This window comes from Salmo salar, chromosome 01, assembly GCF_965601325.2.
Source record: "Salmo salar chromosome 01, fSalSal1, whole genome shotgun sequence".
NCBI classification, from domain to species: Eukaryota; Metazoa; Chordata; class Actinopteri; order Salmoniformes; family Salmonidae; genus Salmo; species Salmo salar.
The window spans coordinates 46,100,040-46,116,464 of NC_138291.1; the positions used below are offsets into that span (position 1 = coordinate 46,100,040).

At 41.9% G+C, this 16,425-nt stretch overlaps 1 protein-coding gene across 2 annotated transcripts in view; it reads left to right on the forward strand.

The window, feature by feature from the left end:
• The first annotated feature begins 9,220 nt into the window (after positions 1–9,220).
• efcab11 (EF-hand calcium binding domain 11) overlaps positions 9,221–16,425 on the forward strand; it is a 95,882-nt gene continuing 88,677 nt past the window's right edge. For both annotated transcript variants that reach the window (XM_014196395.3, XM_045718423.2), the window contains exon 1: positions 9,221–9,404. In XM_014196395.3, the coding sequence (XP_014051870.3) occupies positions 9,327–9,404 (78 nt within the window). In that variant the 5' untranslated portion in view covers positions 9,221–9,326. The remainder of the gene's footprint in view (positions 9,405–16,425) is intronic.

The following is a 16,425-nucleotide window of genomic DNA, read 5'->3' on the forward strand; positions in this document are numbered from 1 at the left end:
GAAGTAAGTAATATTAGTTCCTATCTCGCGACCCGAGCTGACTTTCAGTCCAATCGCTTTTCACGACACTGACCATGTAGCCTTTTACAATCTGACATCTTGCAGTGGCCGTACAAGGCTCTGCAGGTGAATCCGATGAATGCGAAGGCCCCACAGCATTTACCTCGCATTTCCAGTTCAAGCAAACATTTGCTTTAAAGCATTTACTGTGATTCAGCTTCAGCATTGTTAGACCAAGTTATGCCAGATGTCCAGCAGATGCATATGCGTTTTGTTTTGTTTTTCCGGAAGTCTAACCCACATTTTCAGTACTTGAGGCAAAGGGAGAGTCAGGGGCGAAAATCTGACATCAACTTTGGAGGGGACAATTACATTACATTTTCTCAAGAGCAATTCCTGAGGGGGACACCAAAAGTAGTGCTGTAACACATAGCCTACGTTGTAATATGTTAAATGTATATTGAGGAACCATAATTACTACTACTGGATAATTGATAGGTACAGTAGTTAACAGAAGGATTGTCCCAACTTGTTCAAATGTTTAAATCATCATAATACTACTACTAATAATAGTTATAGCAGTGTTCCTTATCAGTCCAGTATGTCTGCAGGTATTTGTATTTACAACCAGCAATACCAAGAAAGGCCAGTAGGTGGCAATGGTACTGTACACTGTATGGGTGCAGTTTTCGTAAATACAATGAACATGGTGTGATCTCGTCTAAAATAATCTCCATTGAGTAACATCACAAAGTTGTTCTCCGTATTGAATTGACCTTTTAATTTTACTTTTTCTGATACATTTATAAAGTCATTAAATATGTGCCACTGGCCTGAGTCTACTACAATAGCTTTACAAGAACAAAAAGCTAAAAATAAGTACAGTTCTAAAAGCAAAATAACTACTTCAATGAATAACCCAAATAAATCAACCAAAATATCCTTCAGTCTGTGTCTCAACTCTTCAAACAGCAGCTATGGACAAGTATGTCACACAAAGTATGCAATTTTAAATAAAATAACATTAAATAAATAATTAGTAAGTGTACTGTCAGTTACGTGTATTGAGTGCCTTTCAGACAGTAGATACGACCTCTACGTTACCTAGCAAGCTAAGGAACTGGCACTGGATCAAACCATTGTGAGGCAAAGGGTGGGGGTGTCGCAATCTTTTGAAACTTAAAAACGCGCTATTAAGTGTCTATAATCAGCACAATTGCTTTCATTGCGTATTATTAATATTATTTAAATTACATATTTATGTTTCAGTGATATATTGGGGGGGACAAATCATATTTTTCCCAGGATGGGGGGGTCGTGTCCCCCCCGTCCCCCCCGGGATTACCGCCCCTGGGGAGAGTGATAACTGGGGCCAAAATACTGTCTTCTCCAGCAGGTGGCGTTTTTCCCGCTCACTGAGCGAGGAGTTTTTGTATGGAGGTCAGTAACCACGTTTCCGTCCACAGTTTTTATGCAAGTAATAACATATCTAAAAAAAAAATCACAACAGCTGTGATGGAAACATTTAGTTTCGGAACAATTTTATAAATGCTGACAGTTAATTCGTTTGTTCGACATGGTGGGATCTTTGTGTCAGTAAAATGAATTATACGAGAAAATAAATGGCGGTGGAAACGCCTTCATGTGCCAATATTGATATAGCCTAAGAACCTAAATATTTAAGTCAACTTGGGAGTCCCGCGATGACTCAGGAAACCATGCCGTTTTAGGCTACAGAATAAATAATGAACTTCACAGGGTGGTGAAAGTGCAAGGATATAAGTTTATGTAAAACATGTTTTTTTTTGTTAAGTATTTGGATCTACTTCATTAAATGTTGGACAGTAGTTACATCTAATGGAAACAGTTAAAACATTTTTTTTTTTTTTTACTTATTACAGATTTACTTAATTTGTTATTCTAACACTATTAAAAATGATTGTCAGATTGACAAAATGTAGGCCTATTTAAGTATTCATGTTTCTAACAACTTGGGTCAAATGCCTCAAATTAAACAATTACTCCTTTCCAATAAATATCAAGGGTCTTATTATGGTGACATGATGATCAATGCTTGGCTGTCATTTGACAAATACAAATAATAATATTTTGTCCATAATAATCTCATTATGTAGTAGGCTACCCACACTGTATCTGCAAACTCTTGGCAAGAGCCTACATGCCAAGACCAGAGTGAGCACTATTGCTATATAACCAGTGGCGTGTATTTACATTTACGTCATTTAGCAGACGCTCTCATCCAGAGCGATTTACAAATTGGTGCATTCACCTTATGATATCCTGTGGAACAACCACTTTACAATAGTACATCTATATCTTTTTTTTTGGGGGGGGGGGGGGGGGGGTTAGAAGGATTACTTTATCCTATCCCAGGTATTCCTTAAAGAGGTGGGGTTTCAGGTGTCTACGGAAGGTGGTGATTGACTCCGCTGTCCTGGCGTCGTGAGGGAGCTTGTTCCACCATTGGGGTGCCAGAGCAGCGAACAGTTTTTACTGGGCTGAGCGGGAACTGTGCTTCCGCAGAGGTAGGGGGGCCAGCAGGCCAGAGGATGCCAAGGGAAGCCAGGCTTCCCCCCCAAATTATAAAAAAATAATTAAAAACATTAAATGTATCTTTCGTGTTAGGCGGAACGACATAGGGGAACCCAAGAGCAGACTCAGACGAGGAAACAGGGATGAATGAACCAAAATGTTTATTGTAACACAGGGAGATATGGAGTGCATATCCGGGGAAGCTTGGATGAGTTGTAGAAAACCAGATGTGGAGACTGAGGTTGGAGTGAGCTGGGTAGAACTGGGTAAACAGGTCCAGAGGGGAATCCAAGGTAGTGCTGGTGAGCTAAATCCAGAACAGGGTAGTGAGGTGTGGAACAGAAGACAGGAGCCAGAGAGGTAAACTGCAATGAGAGGATAAACAGCATCAGGCAGGGAAACAGGCACAGCAGAGTAACAGGATCTTGAAAAATTATAAATAGCTAGAAGCATGAACTGACTGAGCAGAGATTACAATCTGGCAGAGTGGAAGAGGCAGGACTGAGTATTTGTAGAGGTCTTGATTATGGAACGAGTTGCAGCTGGTAGGGATCTGCTCTGACTCCAGCACACCTGTCTCCAATCACACAGAGAGGGAGAGAGAGTGCGAGTGTACTGGGGAAGTAACAGCAGTTCAAGAAGACACCGGATGAACACAAGAGGGCGTAGCAGGAGCAGATGTGACATTTAGTCTCTCTGTGTTTCATAATTTTCCTTCAATTCGCAAGAGGCTGAACGTATCTCACCGGAGAATGCATCCGAGCGAGCATACAGTGCCCCTCTGTCGCTGTATGTGTATGCCATCTATCTGATGCTGTCTGGTCCAAAAGAGTATGACATTGTTGTCGCCCGTAGCATTGAATGCAAGGGAAGCTAGATAGCATTTGGTCTCCCTTGATAAAACATTTTTTATAAAATAATAGCCAATCAGCATTGAGCTCAACTGTGAATGGTCCTGACACACCAAAAAAGGTGTCAAGGGAAGCCGGTTTGGATTTGGTGTCACTCCTATCAAATTGCATCGAGAGCATATATCATTTACAGAAACAACTTGAATTGTTGCATCTCATTGTATTGTTGTCCTCCAGTGACTAGCTCGCTAAAATTGTCCCTTTCCTAAATTAGCAATGGATGGAGATAGGGATTTAGACTTGTGGTTTTACTTTATTCTCTGTGCTGGCCAATGATTAGAACTGTGATTCTGATCCATCCATTAATTCGTACATTGTGCCCCTGGCCTAAGAGGATGGAAGTTCAATATGTAGCTAGATGTGGAAGGCTAATGTTAACTAGCTAATGTTGCCCATGAAAGGAAGTTAGGCTAGCGAGCAAGCATTTTAGCCAGGTAACCTAAGACATTTTTTTTTTTAAGCTTGAACTGTATGACAGAGTGATAGACCGTTTCCTCAACATGAAAGAGAGCAGGATGGCATTGGCGTTTCTCTATAAGTAGGGTGAGTCAACATGTTTATTCTACATGCAGGAACGCGCACTGAAATCAGAAACATGGACAGACATCATATTTAGCTTACATTGATTGGACTAAATTGTTATTGGGATATTTTAGTTGTCACTGTATTAGACTAAGCCCCTGTTGGAGCCTATTTTTTCCAATTAAAAAAAAGAGCTAGGCCTACCTGTTTGACAGAAGCAATTATTCTATCCATAGATGTGTCAGTATAGCCAAATCCTCCAATACTGTCACCATGCACTCCTTATATACCTCCGTATCTCAAATCAAATTCTATTAGTCACATGCGCCGAATACAACAGGTGTAGACCTTACAGTGAAATGCTTAAGACTCTAATCAACAATGCAGTTTAAAAAATATGAATAAGAAATAAAAGGAACAAGTAATTAAAGAGCAGCAGTAAATAAACAATAGCGAGACTATATACAGGGGGTACCGGTACAGAGTCAATGTGTGGGGGCACCGGTTAGTCGAGGTAATTGAGGTATTATGTACATGTAGGTAGTGTTATTAAGGTGACTATGCATAGATAATTACCTAGGAGTAGCAGTGGCGTAAAAGAGGAGGGGCAATGCAAATAGTCTGGGTATCCATTTGATTAGCTGTTCAGGAGTCTTATGGCTTGGGGGTAGAAGCTGTTTAGAAGCCTCTTGGACCAAGACTTGGCGCTCCAGTACCGCTTGCCGTGTGGTAACAGAGAGAACAGTCTATGACGACAATTTTTAGGGCCTTCCTCTAACACCGCCTGGTATAGAGGTCCACGGTGGGAGGAAGCTTGGCCCCAGTGATGTACTGGGTCGTACGCACTACCCTCTGTAGTGCCTTGCGGTCGAGAGGCCGAGCAGTTGCCATACCAGGCAGTGATGCAACCAGTCAGGATGCTCTCGATGGTGCAGCTGTAGAACCTTTTGAGGATCTGAGGACCCATGCCAAATCTTTTCAGTCTCCTGAGGGGGAATAGGTTTTGTCGTGCCCTCTTCACAACTGTCTTGGTATGCTTGGACCATGTTAGTTTGTTGGTGATGTGGACACCAAGGAACTTGAAGCTCTCAACCTGCGCCACTACAGCCCCATCTGTGAGTATGGGGGCGTGCTCGGTCCTCCTTTTCCTGTAGTCAACAATCATCTCCTTTGTCTTGATCACGTTGAGGGAGAGGTTGTTGTCCTGGCACCACACGGCCAGGTCTCTGACCTCCTCCCTATAGGCTGTCTAGTCGTTGTTGGTGATCAGGCCTACCACTGTTGTGTCATCGGCAAACTTAATGATGGTGTTGGAGTCGTGCCTGGCCATACAGTTATGAGTGAACAGGGAGTACAGGAGGGTACTGAGGCCCCTGTGTTGAGGATTGGTCTGGCGGATGTGGTGTTACCTACCCTTACCACCTGGGGGTGGCCCGTCAGGAAGTCCAGAATCCAGTTCCAGAGGGCTTGGTGTGTTTGGTTAAAACTAGGGCTCAAATTGAGTGAGGGTATGCCATACCCTTCGTTAAAAGGGGAAAAGGATTGTTAGCTTTATATTTTGAAAAAAAAAGTATCCAGATAATATGAAGTGTTCTATAACATTCCTTATCTCTGTGATGCCTTATGCTAGAAACGAAGTTTAAAATGTCCACAAAGTAAGTGACTTATGAATATGGGTATACAGTGCCTCCAGAAAGTATTCAGACCCCTTGACTTTTTCCACATTTTGTTACGTTAGCCTTATTCTAAAATTGATTAAATAAAAACATTTCCTCAGCAATCTACACACACAATACCCCATAATGACAAAGCGAAAACAGGTTTAGACATTTCAGCAAATGTATTCAAAATAGAACAGAAATACCTTATTTACATAAGTATTCACTCTTTGCTATGAGACTTGAAATTGAGCTCAGGTGCATCCTGTTTCCATTGATCATCCTTGATGTTTCTTCAACTTGATTGGAGTCCACCTGTGGTAAATTCAATTGATTGGACATGATTTGGAAAGGCACACATCTGTCTATATTAGGTCCCAACGTTGACAGTGTATGTCAGAGCAAAAACCAAGCCATGAGGTCGAAGGAATTGTCCGTAGAGCTCTGAGACAGGATTGTGTCGAGGCAAAGATCTGGGGAAACTGAGTATTCGGAGGAGGAGGGTCTTTGTCAGGGAGGTGACAAAGAACCTGATGGTCACTCTGACAGCTCTAGAGTTCCTCTTTGGAGATGGTAGAAACTTCCAGAAGGACAACCATCTCTGCAGCGCTCCACCAATCAGGCCTTTATGGTAGAGTGGACAGACAGAAGCCACTCCTCAGTAAAAGGCACATCGACAGTCCGCTTGGAGTTTGCCAAAAGGCACCTAAAGGACTCTCAGAACATGAGAAACAAGATTCTCTGGTCAGATGAAACCAAGATTGAACACTTTGGCCTGAATGCCAAGCGTCACGTCTGGAGGAATCCTGGCACCATCCCTACAGTGAAGCATGGTGGTGGCAGCATCATGCTATGGAGATGTTTTTCAGCGACTGGGAGACTAGTCAGGATTGAGGCAAAGATGAACGAAAAGGGAAAGGCGGATACCTAGTCAGTTGTACAAATGAATGCCTTCAACTGAAATGTGTCTTCTGCATTTAACCCAACCCCTCTGAATCAGAGAGGTACGGGCGGCTGCCTTAATCGACATCCACGTCTTCGGCGCCCGGGGGAACAGTAGCAAAGTACAGTGAGATCCTTAATGAAAACCTGCTCCAAAGCGCTCTGGACCTCAGACTGTGGCAAAGTTTCACCTTCTAACAGGACAATGACCCTAAGCACACAGCCAAGACAATGCATGAGTGGCTTCGGGACAAGTCTCTGAATGTTCTTGATGTGGCCCAGCCAGAGCCCGGACTTGAACCCGATTGAACATCTCTGGAGAGACCTGAAAATACCTGTGCAGCAAAGCTCCCAATCGAACCTGACAGAGCTTGAGAGGATATGCAGAGAAGAATGGGAGAAACTCCCCAAATACTGGTGAGCTTGTTGCGTCATACCCAAGAAGACTCGAGGCTGTAATCGCTGCCAAAGGTGCTTCAACAAAGTACTGAGTAAAGGGTCTGAATACTTATGTAAATGTGATATCATTTTTTTTTAAATATAAATTTGCAAAAAATTCTAAACCTTATTTTGCTTTGTCATTATCAAATCAAATCAAATGTATTTATATAGCCCTTCTTACATCAGCTGATATCACAAAGTGCTGTACAGAAACCCAGCCTAAAACCCCAAACAGCAAGCAATGCAGGTGTAGAAGCACGGTGGTTAGGAAAAACTCCCTAGAAAGGCCAAAACCTAGGAAGAAACCTAGAGAGGAACCAGGCTATGAGGGGTGGCCAGTCCTCTTCTGGCTGTGCCGGGTGGAGATTATAACAGCACATGGCCTAGATGTTCAAATGTTCATAAATGACCAGCATTGTCAAATAATAATAATCATAATAGTTGTTGAGGGTGCAACAAGTCAGTAACACAAGAGTAAGTGTCAGTTGGCTTTTTCATAGCCGATCTTTGAGAGTATCTCTACCGCTCCTGCTGTCTCTAGAGAGTTGAAAACAGCAGGTCTGGGACAGGTAGCACGTCCGGTGAATAGGTCAGGGTTCCAGCAGGTCTGGGACAACAGGTCTGGGACAGGTACCATGCCCGGTGAACAGGTCAGGGTTCCATAGCTGCAGGCAGAACAGTTGGAACTGGAGCAGCAGCACGGCCAGGTGAACTGGGGACAGCAAGGAGTCATCAAGCCAGGTAGTCCTGAGGCATGGTCCTAGGGCTCAGGTCCTCCGAGAGAGAGAAAGAAAGAAAGAAAGTAAGAAAGAGAAAGAGAGAATTAGAGAGAGCATATTTAAATTCACACAGGACACCGGAAAAGACAAGAGAAATACTCCAGATGTGACAGACTGACCCTAGCCCCCCGACACATAAACTACTGCAGCATAAATACTGGAGGCTGGGACAGCAAGGAGTCATCAAGCCAGGTAGTCCTGAGGCATGGTCCTAGGGCTCAGGTCCTCCGAGAGAGAGAAAGAAAGAAAGAAAGAAAGAAAGAAAGAAAGAAAGAAAGAAAGAAAGAAAGAGAAAGAGAGAATTAGAGAGAGCATATTTAAATTCACACAGGACACCAGAAAAGACAAGAGAAATACTCCAGATGTGACGGACTGACCCTAGCCCCCCGACACATAAACTACTGCAGCATAAATACTGGAGGCTGAGACAGGAGGGGTCAGGAGACACTGTGGCCCCATCCGATGAAACCCCCGGACAGGGCCAAACAGGTAGGATATAACCCCACCCACTTTGCCAAAGCACAGCCTCCACACCACTGGGGTATTGTGTGTAGATTGAGGGGAAAAAACTATTAATACATTTTAGAATAAGGCTGTAAACCTAACAATATGTGGAAAAGGTCAAGGGGTCTGAATACCTTCCGAAGGCACTGTATTGATTCCGCTCTATGACATTCTGAAGAGGAGCTGCGGCCTTCAATATTCGGGGAGTCAAAAAATGTACTTTGCTATTCTGTCTCTATTAATTGAGCTTTTCATTTTCTGAAAATAGGATGTTTAAACCCAGGCAGTTTTTACTTCTGTTGGTTTAAGCAACGGATGAGTAGCCATGGGTTGAAGCTTACATTTTTCTGCCTCAGTCGAGCCTCTGTATGCGTGGAAAGGTAACTTGGAAGTGCCATACTTAGATTCATACAGATGTCTAATATTTGATTATTTGCAAACAGAAACATTTTAGTTTGAAACAAGACATTGTGGTTTGACATTGGAGAAATATGGTAAGAATACCTATTTCTCTGTCCATTCTTCCCTGAAACTATCCACTTTTCTTTTGAGACTTTTTCAGGGTGACATATTCTCTTGGTTGCAAGCTGTCTTCCCACAATCAACGGATAAAGAAATATAAAAAACGAATTTAATAGAGACTTGTGATTTTATCAGTGTAATGAGACCTAAAATATTAGGATATGTTATTGACATTGAACTGATTATATAGCCTACTAATCAGAGTGTTAATTGTGTTTAATATGAAGTGTAGGCCAATGAATGGGGCTGCTATTATGTTGTTCTATGCCTAGACCTGTTACACTATTCTCGTTTAGCGGGTGGTACTTTTTCCACCACTATCAAACAGGTAACCAAAATGTAACGTGATTGACCACACACTACCGCACAGTAGGTGGCGGCATGCACAAACAAAACGTGCGAACACCATGACACCGAAGAAGAAGAGGTAACCAACCGTGAATCTCATACGGTCTCCAAGGAAACTTAACTTTTCGTCTGTGTAATGTACCAACATGGAAATGTGTTCTCTAACACATTTTGCCAGAAAACAAAGAGAAATCACCGACATCGACAAGAAGAAGTTTGAAACGGTAAGAACTAACGGTACTGTACAGATTCATTGACTCTACTGTAGGTAACTGATTTTTTGCGGTTGTCTGATAGAGGCAGAATGGCTCCGTAATTGGCTGCCCCTTGTGTGGGAGTACAGTTTAGGGTACCGAAGTTTACCATGTCAAGTTCTGTAAAAGCACATCCCATAATTTCCGTCTACACTAGTATCATTCGTGTTCAGAGACCAGAGGGTCCGGGCTGCCAAGGCAAGCCAAATTCAGTTCACAGGTGAGCGACACTAACGTTACACGGCTAATCTCTTACATGCTGACCAGACCGCGAACTTGCCAGTCAGTATTGTTAACTATCTGCTATCTAACTAACTACCCAGCGTTTATTGACTTTATTATTCACATTTTTAGCTAAGTGGTATAGTCGTTGTGCGTTTCAATCGACATTGTTCATTCTGGCTATCTACTCCGATTTCAGAGCACTCTCGTGCAGAATAACTGATGATTTTACGAACGCTCATCACCTGTTGAATATGGCCGGTGTCAGTAAAAGTCGGCAAAAAAAAACCTTAATTAAATTGTTGCCAGCAGCACAGTTAGTCACCAATGCACTAGATAACATGAAAACAGCCTAACCATCTCTACTAGGGCAAGTAAAATGGTCAGAGTGAGGTGTTTTCTCATTTGTGTTTGGAAGTAGCTAGCCAACGTTAGCCAGTTAGCTTGGGTGCTTGACTGGCGTTTTAACGCTCGGATCAACCCTACTCTGCCAGAGCGTCCAGTGTGCGCTTTGAACGCCCCGAGAGCTAAATGTTAATCGCCCAACATAAGTGCCCGACCTGATTCCAGTCACCCGAGTCATAGACTGTTCTCTCTGCTACCGCACGGCAAGCGGTATCGGAGCGTCAAGTCTATGTCCAAAAGGCTCCTTAACTCTCTAGGGTATGTGGGACGAAATCGTCCCACCTAGTCAACAGCCAGTGGAATCGAGTGGCGCGATATTCAAATACCTTAAATGCTATTACTTCAATTTCTCAAACATATGACTATTTTTTACCATTTTAAAGACGCTCCTTTATCTAACCACATTGTCCGATTTCAAAAAGGCTTTACAACGAAAGAAAAACATCTAGATTATGTCAGGAGAGTACCCAGACAGAAATAATCACACACCCATTTTTCAAACTAGCATATAATGTCACAAAAACCAAAACCACAGCTAAATGCAGCACTAACCTTTGATGATCTTAATCAGATGACACTCCTAGGACATTATGTTATACAATACATGCATGTTTTGTTCAATCAAGTTCATTTTATATCAAAAACCAGCTTTTTACATTAGCATGTGATGTTCAGAACTAGCATACCCACTGCAAACTTCCGGTGAATTTACTAAATTACTCATGATAAACGTTCACAAAATACATAACAATTATTTTAATAATTATAGATACAGAACTCCTTTATGCAATCGCGGTGTCAGATTTTAAAATAGCTTTTTGGCAAAAGCACATTTTGCAATATTCTGAGTAGATAGCTCGCCATCACGGGCTAGCTAATTTGACACCCACCAAGTTTGGCGTTCACTAAAATTGGATTACCTTTGCTGTTCTTCGTCAGAATGCACTCCCAGGACTTCTACTTCATCCACAAATGTTGTTTTGGTTCAAAATAATCCATAGTTATGTTCAAATATCCTCTGTTTTGTTCTTGCGTTCAAGACACTATCCGAATGGTGACGTGCGGACGCATGTCGTGACAAAAAAATTCTAAATATTCCATTACCGTACTTCGAAGCATGTCAAACGCTGTTTAAAATACATTTTTAATGCGATTTTTCTCGTAAAATAGCGATAATATTCCGACCGGGAGACGTCTTTTTCGTTCAAAGACTGAAAATGTAAAATGGACTCTTCACGTGCACGCCCGTCTCATTGTTCTCAGATCGACCACTATCCAAATGCGCTACTGTTTTTCAGCCAGGGGCTGCAAAGTCATCATTCAACGTTCTGGCGTCTTCTGAGAGCCTATGGGAGCCTTAGAAAGTGTCACGTTACAGCAGAGATCCTCTGTTTTCGATAAAGAGGGTATAGAAGGCCAAGAAATGGTCAGAGAGGGCACTTCCTGTACAGAATCTTCTCAGGTTTTGGCCTGCCATATGAGTTCTGTTCTACTCACAGACACCATTCAAACAGTTTTAGAAACTTTAGGGTGTTTTCTATCCAAATCAAACAATTATATGCATATTCTAGTTTCTGGGCAGTAGTAATAACCAGATTAAATCGGGTACGTTTTTTATCCGGATGTGAAAATACTGCCCCCTACCCTAGAGAGGTTAACAGCTTCTACTCCCAAGCCATAAGACTGCTGAACAGTTCATGACCTCACTAATGCTCTTGTGGCTGAATAAAAGCAAGTCCCTGCAGCAATTTTTCAACATCAATGTTATATATTAATGCCCATGATTTTGGAATGAGATGTTCGACGAGCATGTAGTGTATATTCGCCTGTATTTACCCCCGCCCCATAATGAAACGCTACTTAGCTGCTAATGTGGCTATCATAAAGTACTACAAATGCCGTGATGATCCGAAGTGAGTCAAAGGTAAGATTCTCTTGATTAACTATCTAATGTTAAATAAATGTAGCAACTAATAAATCGGCAACATTTCTATAAAATGGAAAATTCTTTGAACTGTCTTGTGCAAGTTTTAAATTGACACAATACCTGTCAGTAAAGGTATCAGCTAGAGATGACGTGCAGGTGCTTGCAGGGATTTGTATTTTTGCATGATGTCTACTTTGATGCTAATTAGCATTTACAAAACTGAGCGTTAAATAGTCTAATATATTGATAAGTCACCTTGTAAATCTCTCTCAGACATGTTTATCAAAACGTCATGCCAGGGTTAAGCCTACACGAAACACAGCCCTTATTTTAAGTGTCCTGTTGGAAGGTGAACCGTCGCCCCAGTCTGAGGTCCTGAGCACTCTGGAGCACATTTTCATCAAAGATCTCTCTGTACTTTGCTCTGTTCATCTTTCCCTCGATCCTGAATCGTCTCCCAGTCCCTGCTGCTGAAAAACATCCCCACTGCATGATGCTGCCACCACCATAGGGATGGTGCCAGGTTTCCTCCAGACGTGACGCTTGGCATCCAGGCCAAAGAGTTAAATCTTGGTTTCATCAGGCCAGAGAATATTGTTTTGCCTTTTGGCAAACTCCAAGCGGACTGTCGTGCCTTTTACGGAGGAGTGGCTTCTATCTGCCCACTCTATCATAAAGGCCTTATTGGTGGAGTGCTGCAGAGATGGTTGTCCTTCTGGAAGGTTCTCCCATCTCCACAGAGGAAATCTGGAGCTCAGTCAGAGTGACCATCGGGTTCATGGTCACCTCCCTGACCAAGGCCCTTCTCCGATTTGCTCAGTTTGGACGGGTGGCAAGCTCTAGGAAGAGTCTTGGTGTGTGGTGGAGGCCACTGTATTCTCGGGGACCTTCAATGCTGTATAAATGTTTTAGTACCCTTTCCCAGCAATGTGCCTCGACACAATTCTGTTGACCTCATGGCTTTGGTTTTTGCTCTGACATGCACTGTCGACTGTGGGACCTTTTTATAGACAGGTGTGTGCCTTTCCAAATCATGTCCTTTCAATTGAATTTACCACTGGTGGACTCCAATCAAGTTGTAGAAACATCTCAAGGATGGTCAGTGAAAACAGAATGCACCTGAGCTCAATGTCGAGTCTCATAGCAAAGGGTCTGAATACTAATGTAAATAAGGCATTTTGTATAAATGTGCAACATTTTCTAAACTTTTTTTTCAGCTTTGTCATTATGGGGTAGTGTGTAGATTGAGGATTTTTATTTAGTTAATCCATTTTAGAATAAGGCTGTAACTTAACAATGAGGAAAAAGGTAAGGGGTCTGAATACTTTCCGAATGCACTGTACAAAAATATATAAACGCAACAATTTCAATGATTTTACTGAGTTTCTGTTCATATACAGTTGAAGTTGGAAGTTTACATACACTTAGGTTGGAGTCATTAAAACTCATTTTTCAACCCTCCACAAATTTCTTGTTAACAAACTATAGTTTTGGCAAGTCGGTTAGGACATCTACTTTGTGCGTGACACAGGTCATTTTACAAACAGATTATTTCACTTATAATTCACTATCACAATCCCAGAGGGTATGAAGTTTACGAACAGTAATTTGACTGTGCCTTTTAAACAGCTTGGAAAATTCCAGAAAATGATGTCATGGCTTTAGAAGCTTCTGATAGGCTAATTGACATAATTTGAGACAATTGGAGGTGTACCTGTGGATGTATTTCAAGGCCTACCTTCAAACTCAGTGCCTCTTTGCTTGACATGGGAAAATCAAAAGAAAGCAGCTAAGACTTCAGAAAAAAAAATTGTAGACCTCCACAAGTCTGGCTCATCCTTGAGAGCAATTTCCAAACGCCTGAAGGTACCACGTTATCTGTACAAACAATAGTACGCAAGTATAAACACCATGGGACCATGCAGCTGTCATACCGCTCAGGAAGGAGACTCGTTCTGTCTCCTAGAGATGAACATACTTTGGTGCGAAAAGTGCAAATCAATCCCAGAACAACAGCAAAGGACCTTGTGAAGATGCTGGAGGAAACGGGTACAAAAGTATCTATATCCACAGTAGAACGAGTCCTATATCGACATAACCTGAAAGGCCACTCAGCAAGGAAGAAGCCCCTGCTCTAAAACCGCCATAAAAAAGCCAGACTACGGTTTGCAACTGCACATGGGGACAAAGGTCGTCCTTTTTGGAGAAATGTTCTCTGGTCTGATGAAACAAAAATAGAACTGTTTGGCCATATCGACCATCGTTATGTTTGGAGGAAAAAGGGGGAGGCTTGCAAGCCGAAGGACACCATCCCAACCGTGAAGCACGGGGGTGTCAGCATCATGTTGTGGGGGTGCTTTGCTGCAGGAGGGACTGGTGCACTTCACAAAATAGATGGCATTAGGAGGAAGGAAAATTATGTGGCTATATTGAAAAAATATCTCAAGACATCTGTCAGGAAGTTAAAGCTTGGTCGCAAATGGGTCTTCCAAATGGACAAGGACCGCAAGCATACTGTCGTGTCTTTGGCATCATTAAACTGAAGATTAATCTTTATCAAAAATTCTCTATTACGTGATTAAACTTCTTAATCATGTAACTGTAATTAACTAGGAAGTCGGGGCACCAAGGAAAATATTCAGATTACAAAGTTATAATTTTCCTAATATAACTTTCAGATATTTTAATATCTGATCAATTGGTCTTTTGATTAATGACGTAATCTTTACCTCACGTCAGTCTCATTCCAAACATCGTAAATTGTTGGTTATCTGCACGAACCCAGTCTCCACTGAGTCATCCATACATCAATTGTCTTAAAATCATTTATTTACTAACTAAGTACTGACAAATGCATAACACAAACAAAGTAGATACGGTTACAAAGAAATGATAGGGGAATGTGCCCTAGTGGTCTAAACCGGCATGGCGGCTTGTTAGACAGAGGGACTGATAAGAGACACTACAAAGTTGTTAATTATAACAATTGAAATGCTAATCCATTCCACATGAACGCTCACTCATTCGGGAATAATTGCAATCAATATATATATTTACGCTCAGTGTGTCATCGGGATCTCTGTTAACCTGTTAGGGCTAGGGGGCAGTATTGACACGGCTGGATAAAAAACATACCCGATTTAATCTGGTTACCACTCCTACCCAGTAACTAGAATATGCATATACTTATTACATATGGATAGAAAACACCCTAAATTTTCTAAAACTGTTTGAATGGTGTCTGTGAGTATAACAGAACTCAAATGGCAGGTCAAAACCTGAGAGATTCCTTCACAGGAAGTGGCCTGTCTGACCATTTCTTGAACTTCTTTTCCATCTCTATCTTTTACTAAGGATCTCTGCTCTAACGTGACACTTCCTACGTCGTCCATAGGCGCTCAGAGCCCGGGAAAAAACAGAATGTCGTCATCCCAGCCCCAGGCTGAAACACATTATCGCCTTTCTCAAGTGGCCGATCAAGGGACTCTGGGCTTATGCGCATGACCCGACCGCCCCCGCCTTTGTGATTTTTTTTTTCCTCTGTTTTGCCGAAAAGGAGATTCCCTGTCGGAATATTATCGCTTTTCTACGAGAAAAATTGCGTAAAAATTGATTTTAAACAGCGGTTGACATGCTTCGAAGTACGGTAATGGAATATTTAGAATTTTATTGTCACGAATTGCGCCATGCGCGTGACCCTTCTTTACCATTTCGGATAGTGTCTGGGACGCACGAACAAAACGCCGCTATTCGGATATAACGATGGATTATTTTGGACCAAACCAACATTTGTTATTGAAGTAGCAGTCCTGGGAGTGCATTCTGACGAAGACAACAAAAGGTAATCAAACTTTTATAATAGTAAATATGATTATGGTGAGTGCTAAACTTGCCGGGTGTCTAAATAGCGAGCCCGTGATGCCTGGGCTATGTACTTAGAATATTGCAAAATGTGCTTTCACCAAAAAGCTATTTTAAAATCGGACATATCGAGTGCATAGAGGAGGTCTGTATCTATAATTCTTAAAATATTGTTATGCTTTTTGTGAACGTTTATCGTGAGTAATTTAGTAAAATGTTAGCGAATTCCCCGGAAGTTTGCGGGGGGTATGCTAGTTCTGAACGTCACATGCTAATGTAAAAAGCTGTTTTTTGATATAAATATGAACTTGATTGAACAAAACATGCATGTATTGTATAACATAATGTCCTAGGGTTGTCATCTGATGAAGATCATCAAAGGTGAGTGCTGCATTTAGCTGTCTTCTGGGTTTTGGTGACATTATATGCTGGCTTGAAAAATGGGTGTCTGATTATTTCTGGCTTGGTACTCTGCTGACATAATCTAATGTTTTGCTTTCGTTGTAAAGCCTTTTTGAAATCGGACAGTGTGGTTAGATTAACCTGTTGTGGCTAGGGGGCAGTATTTTCACGGCT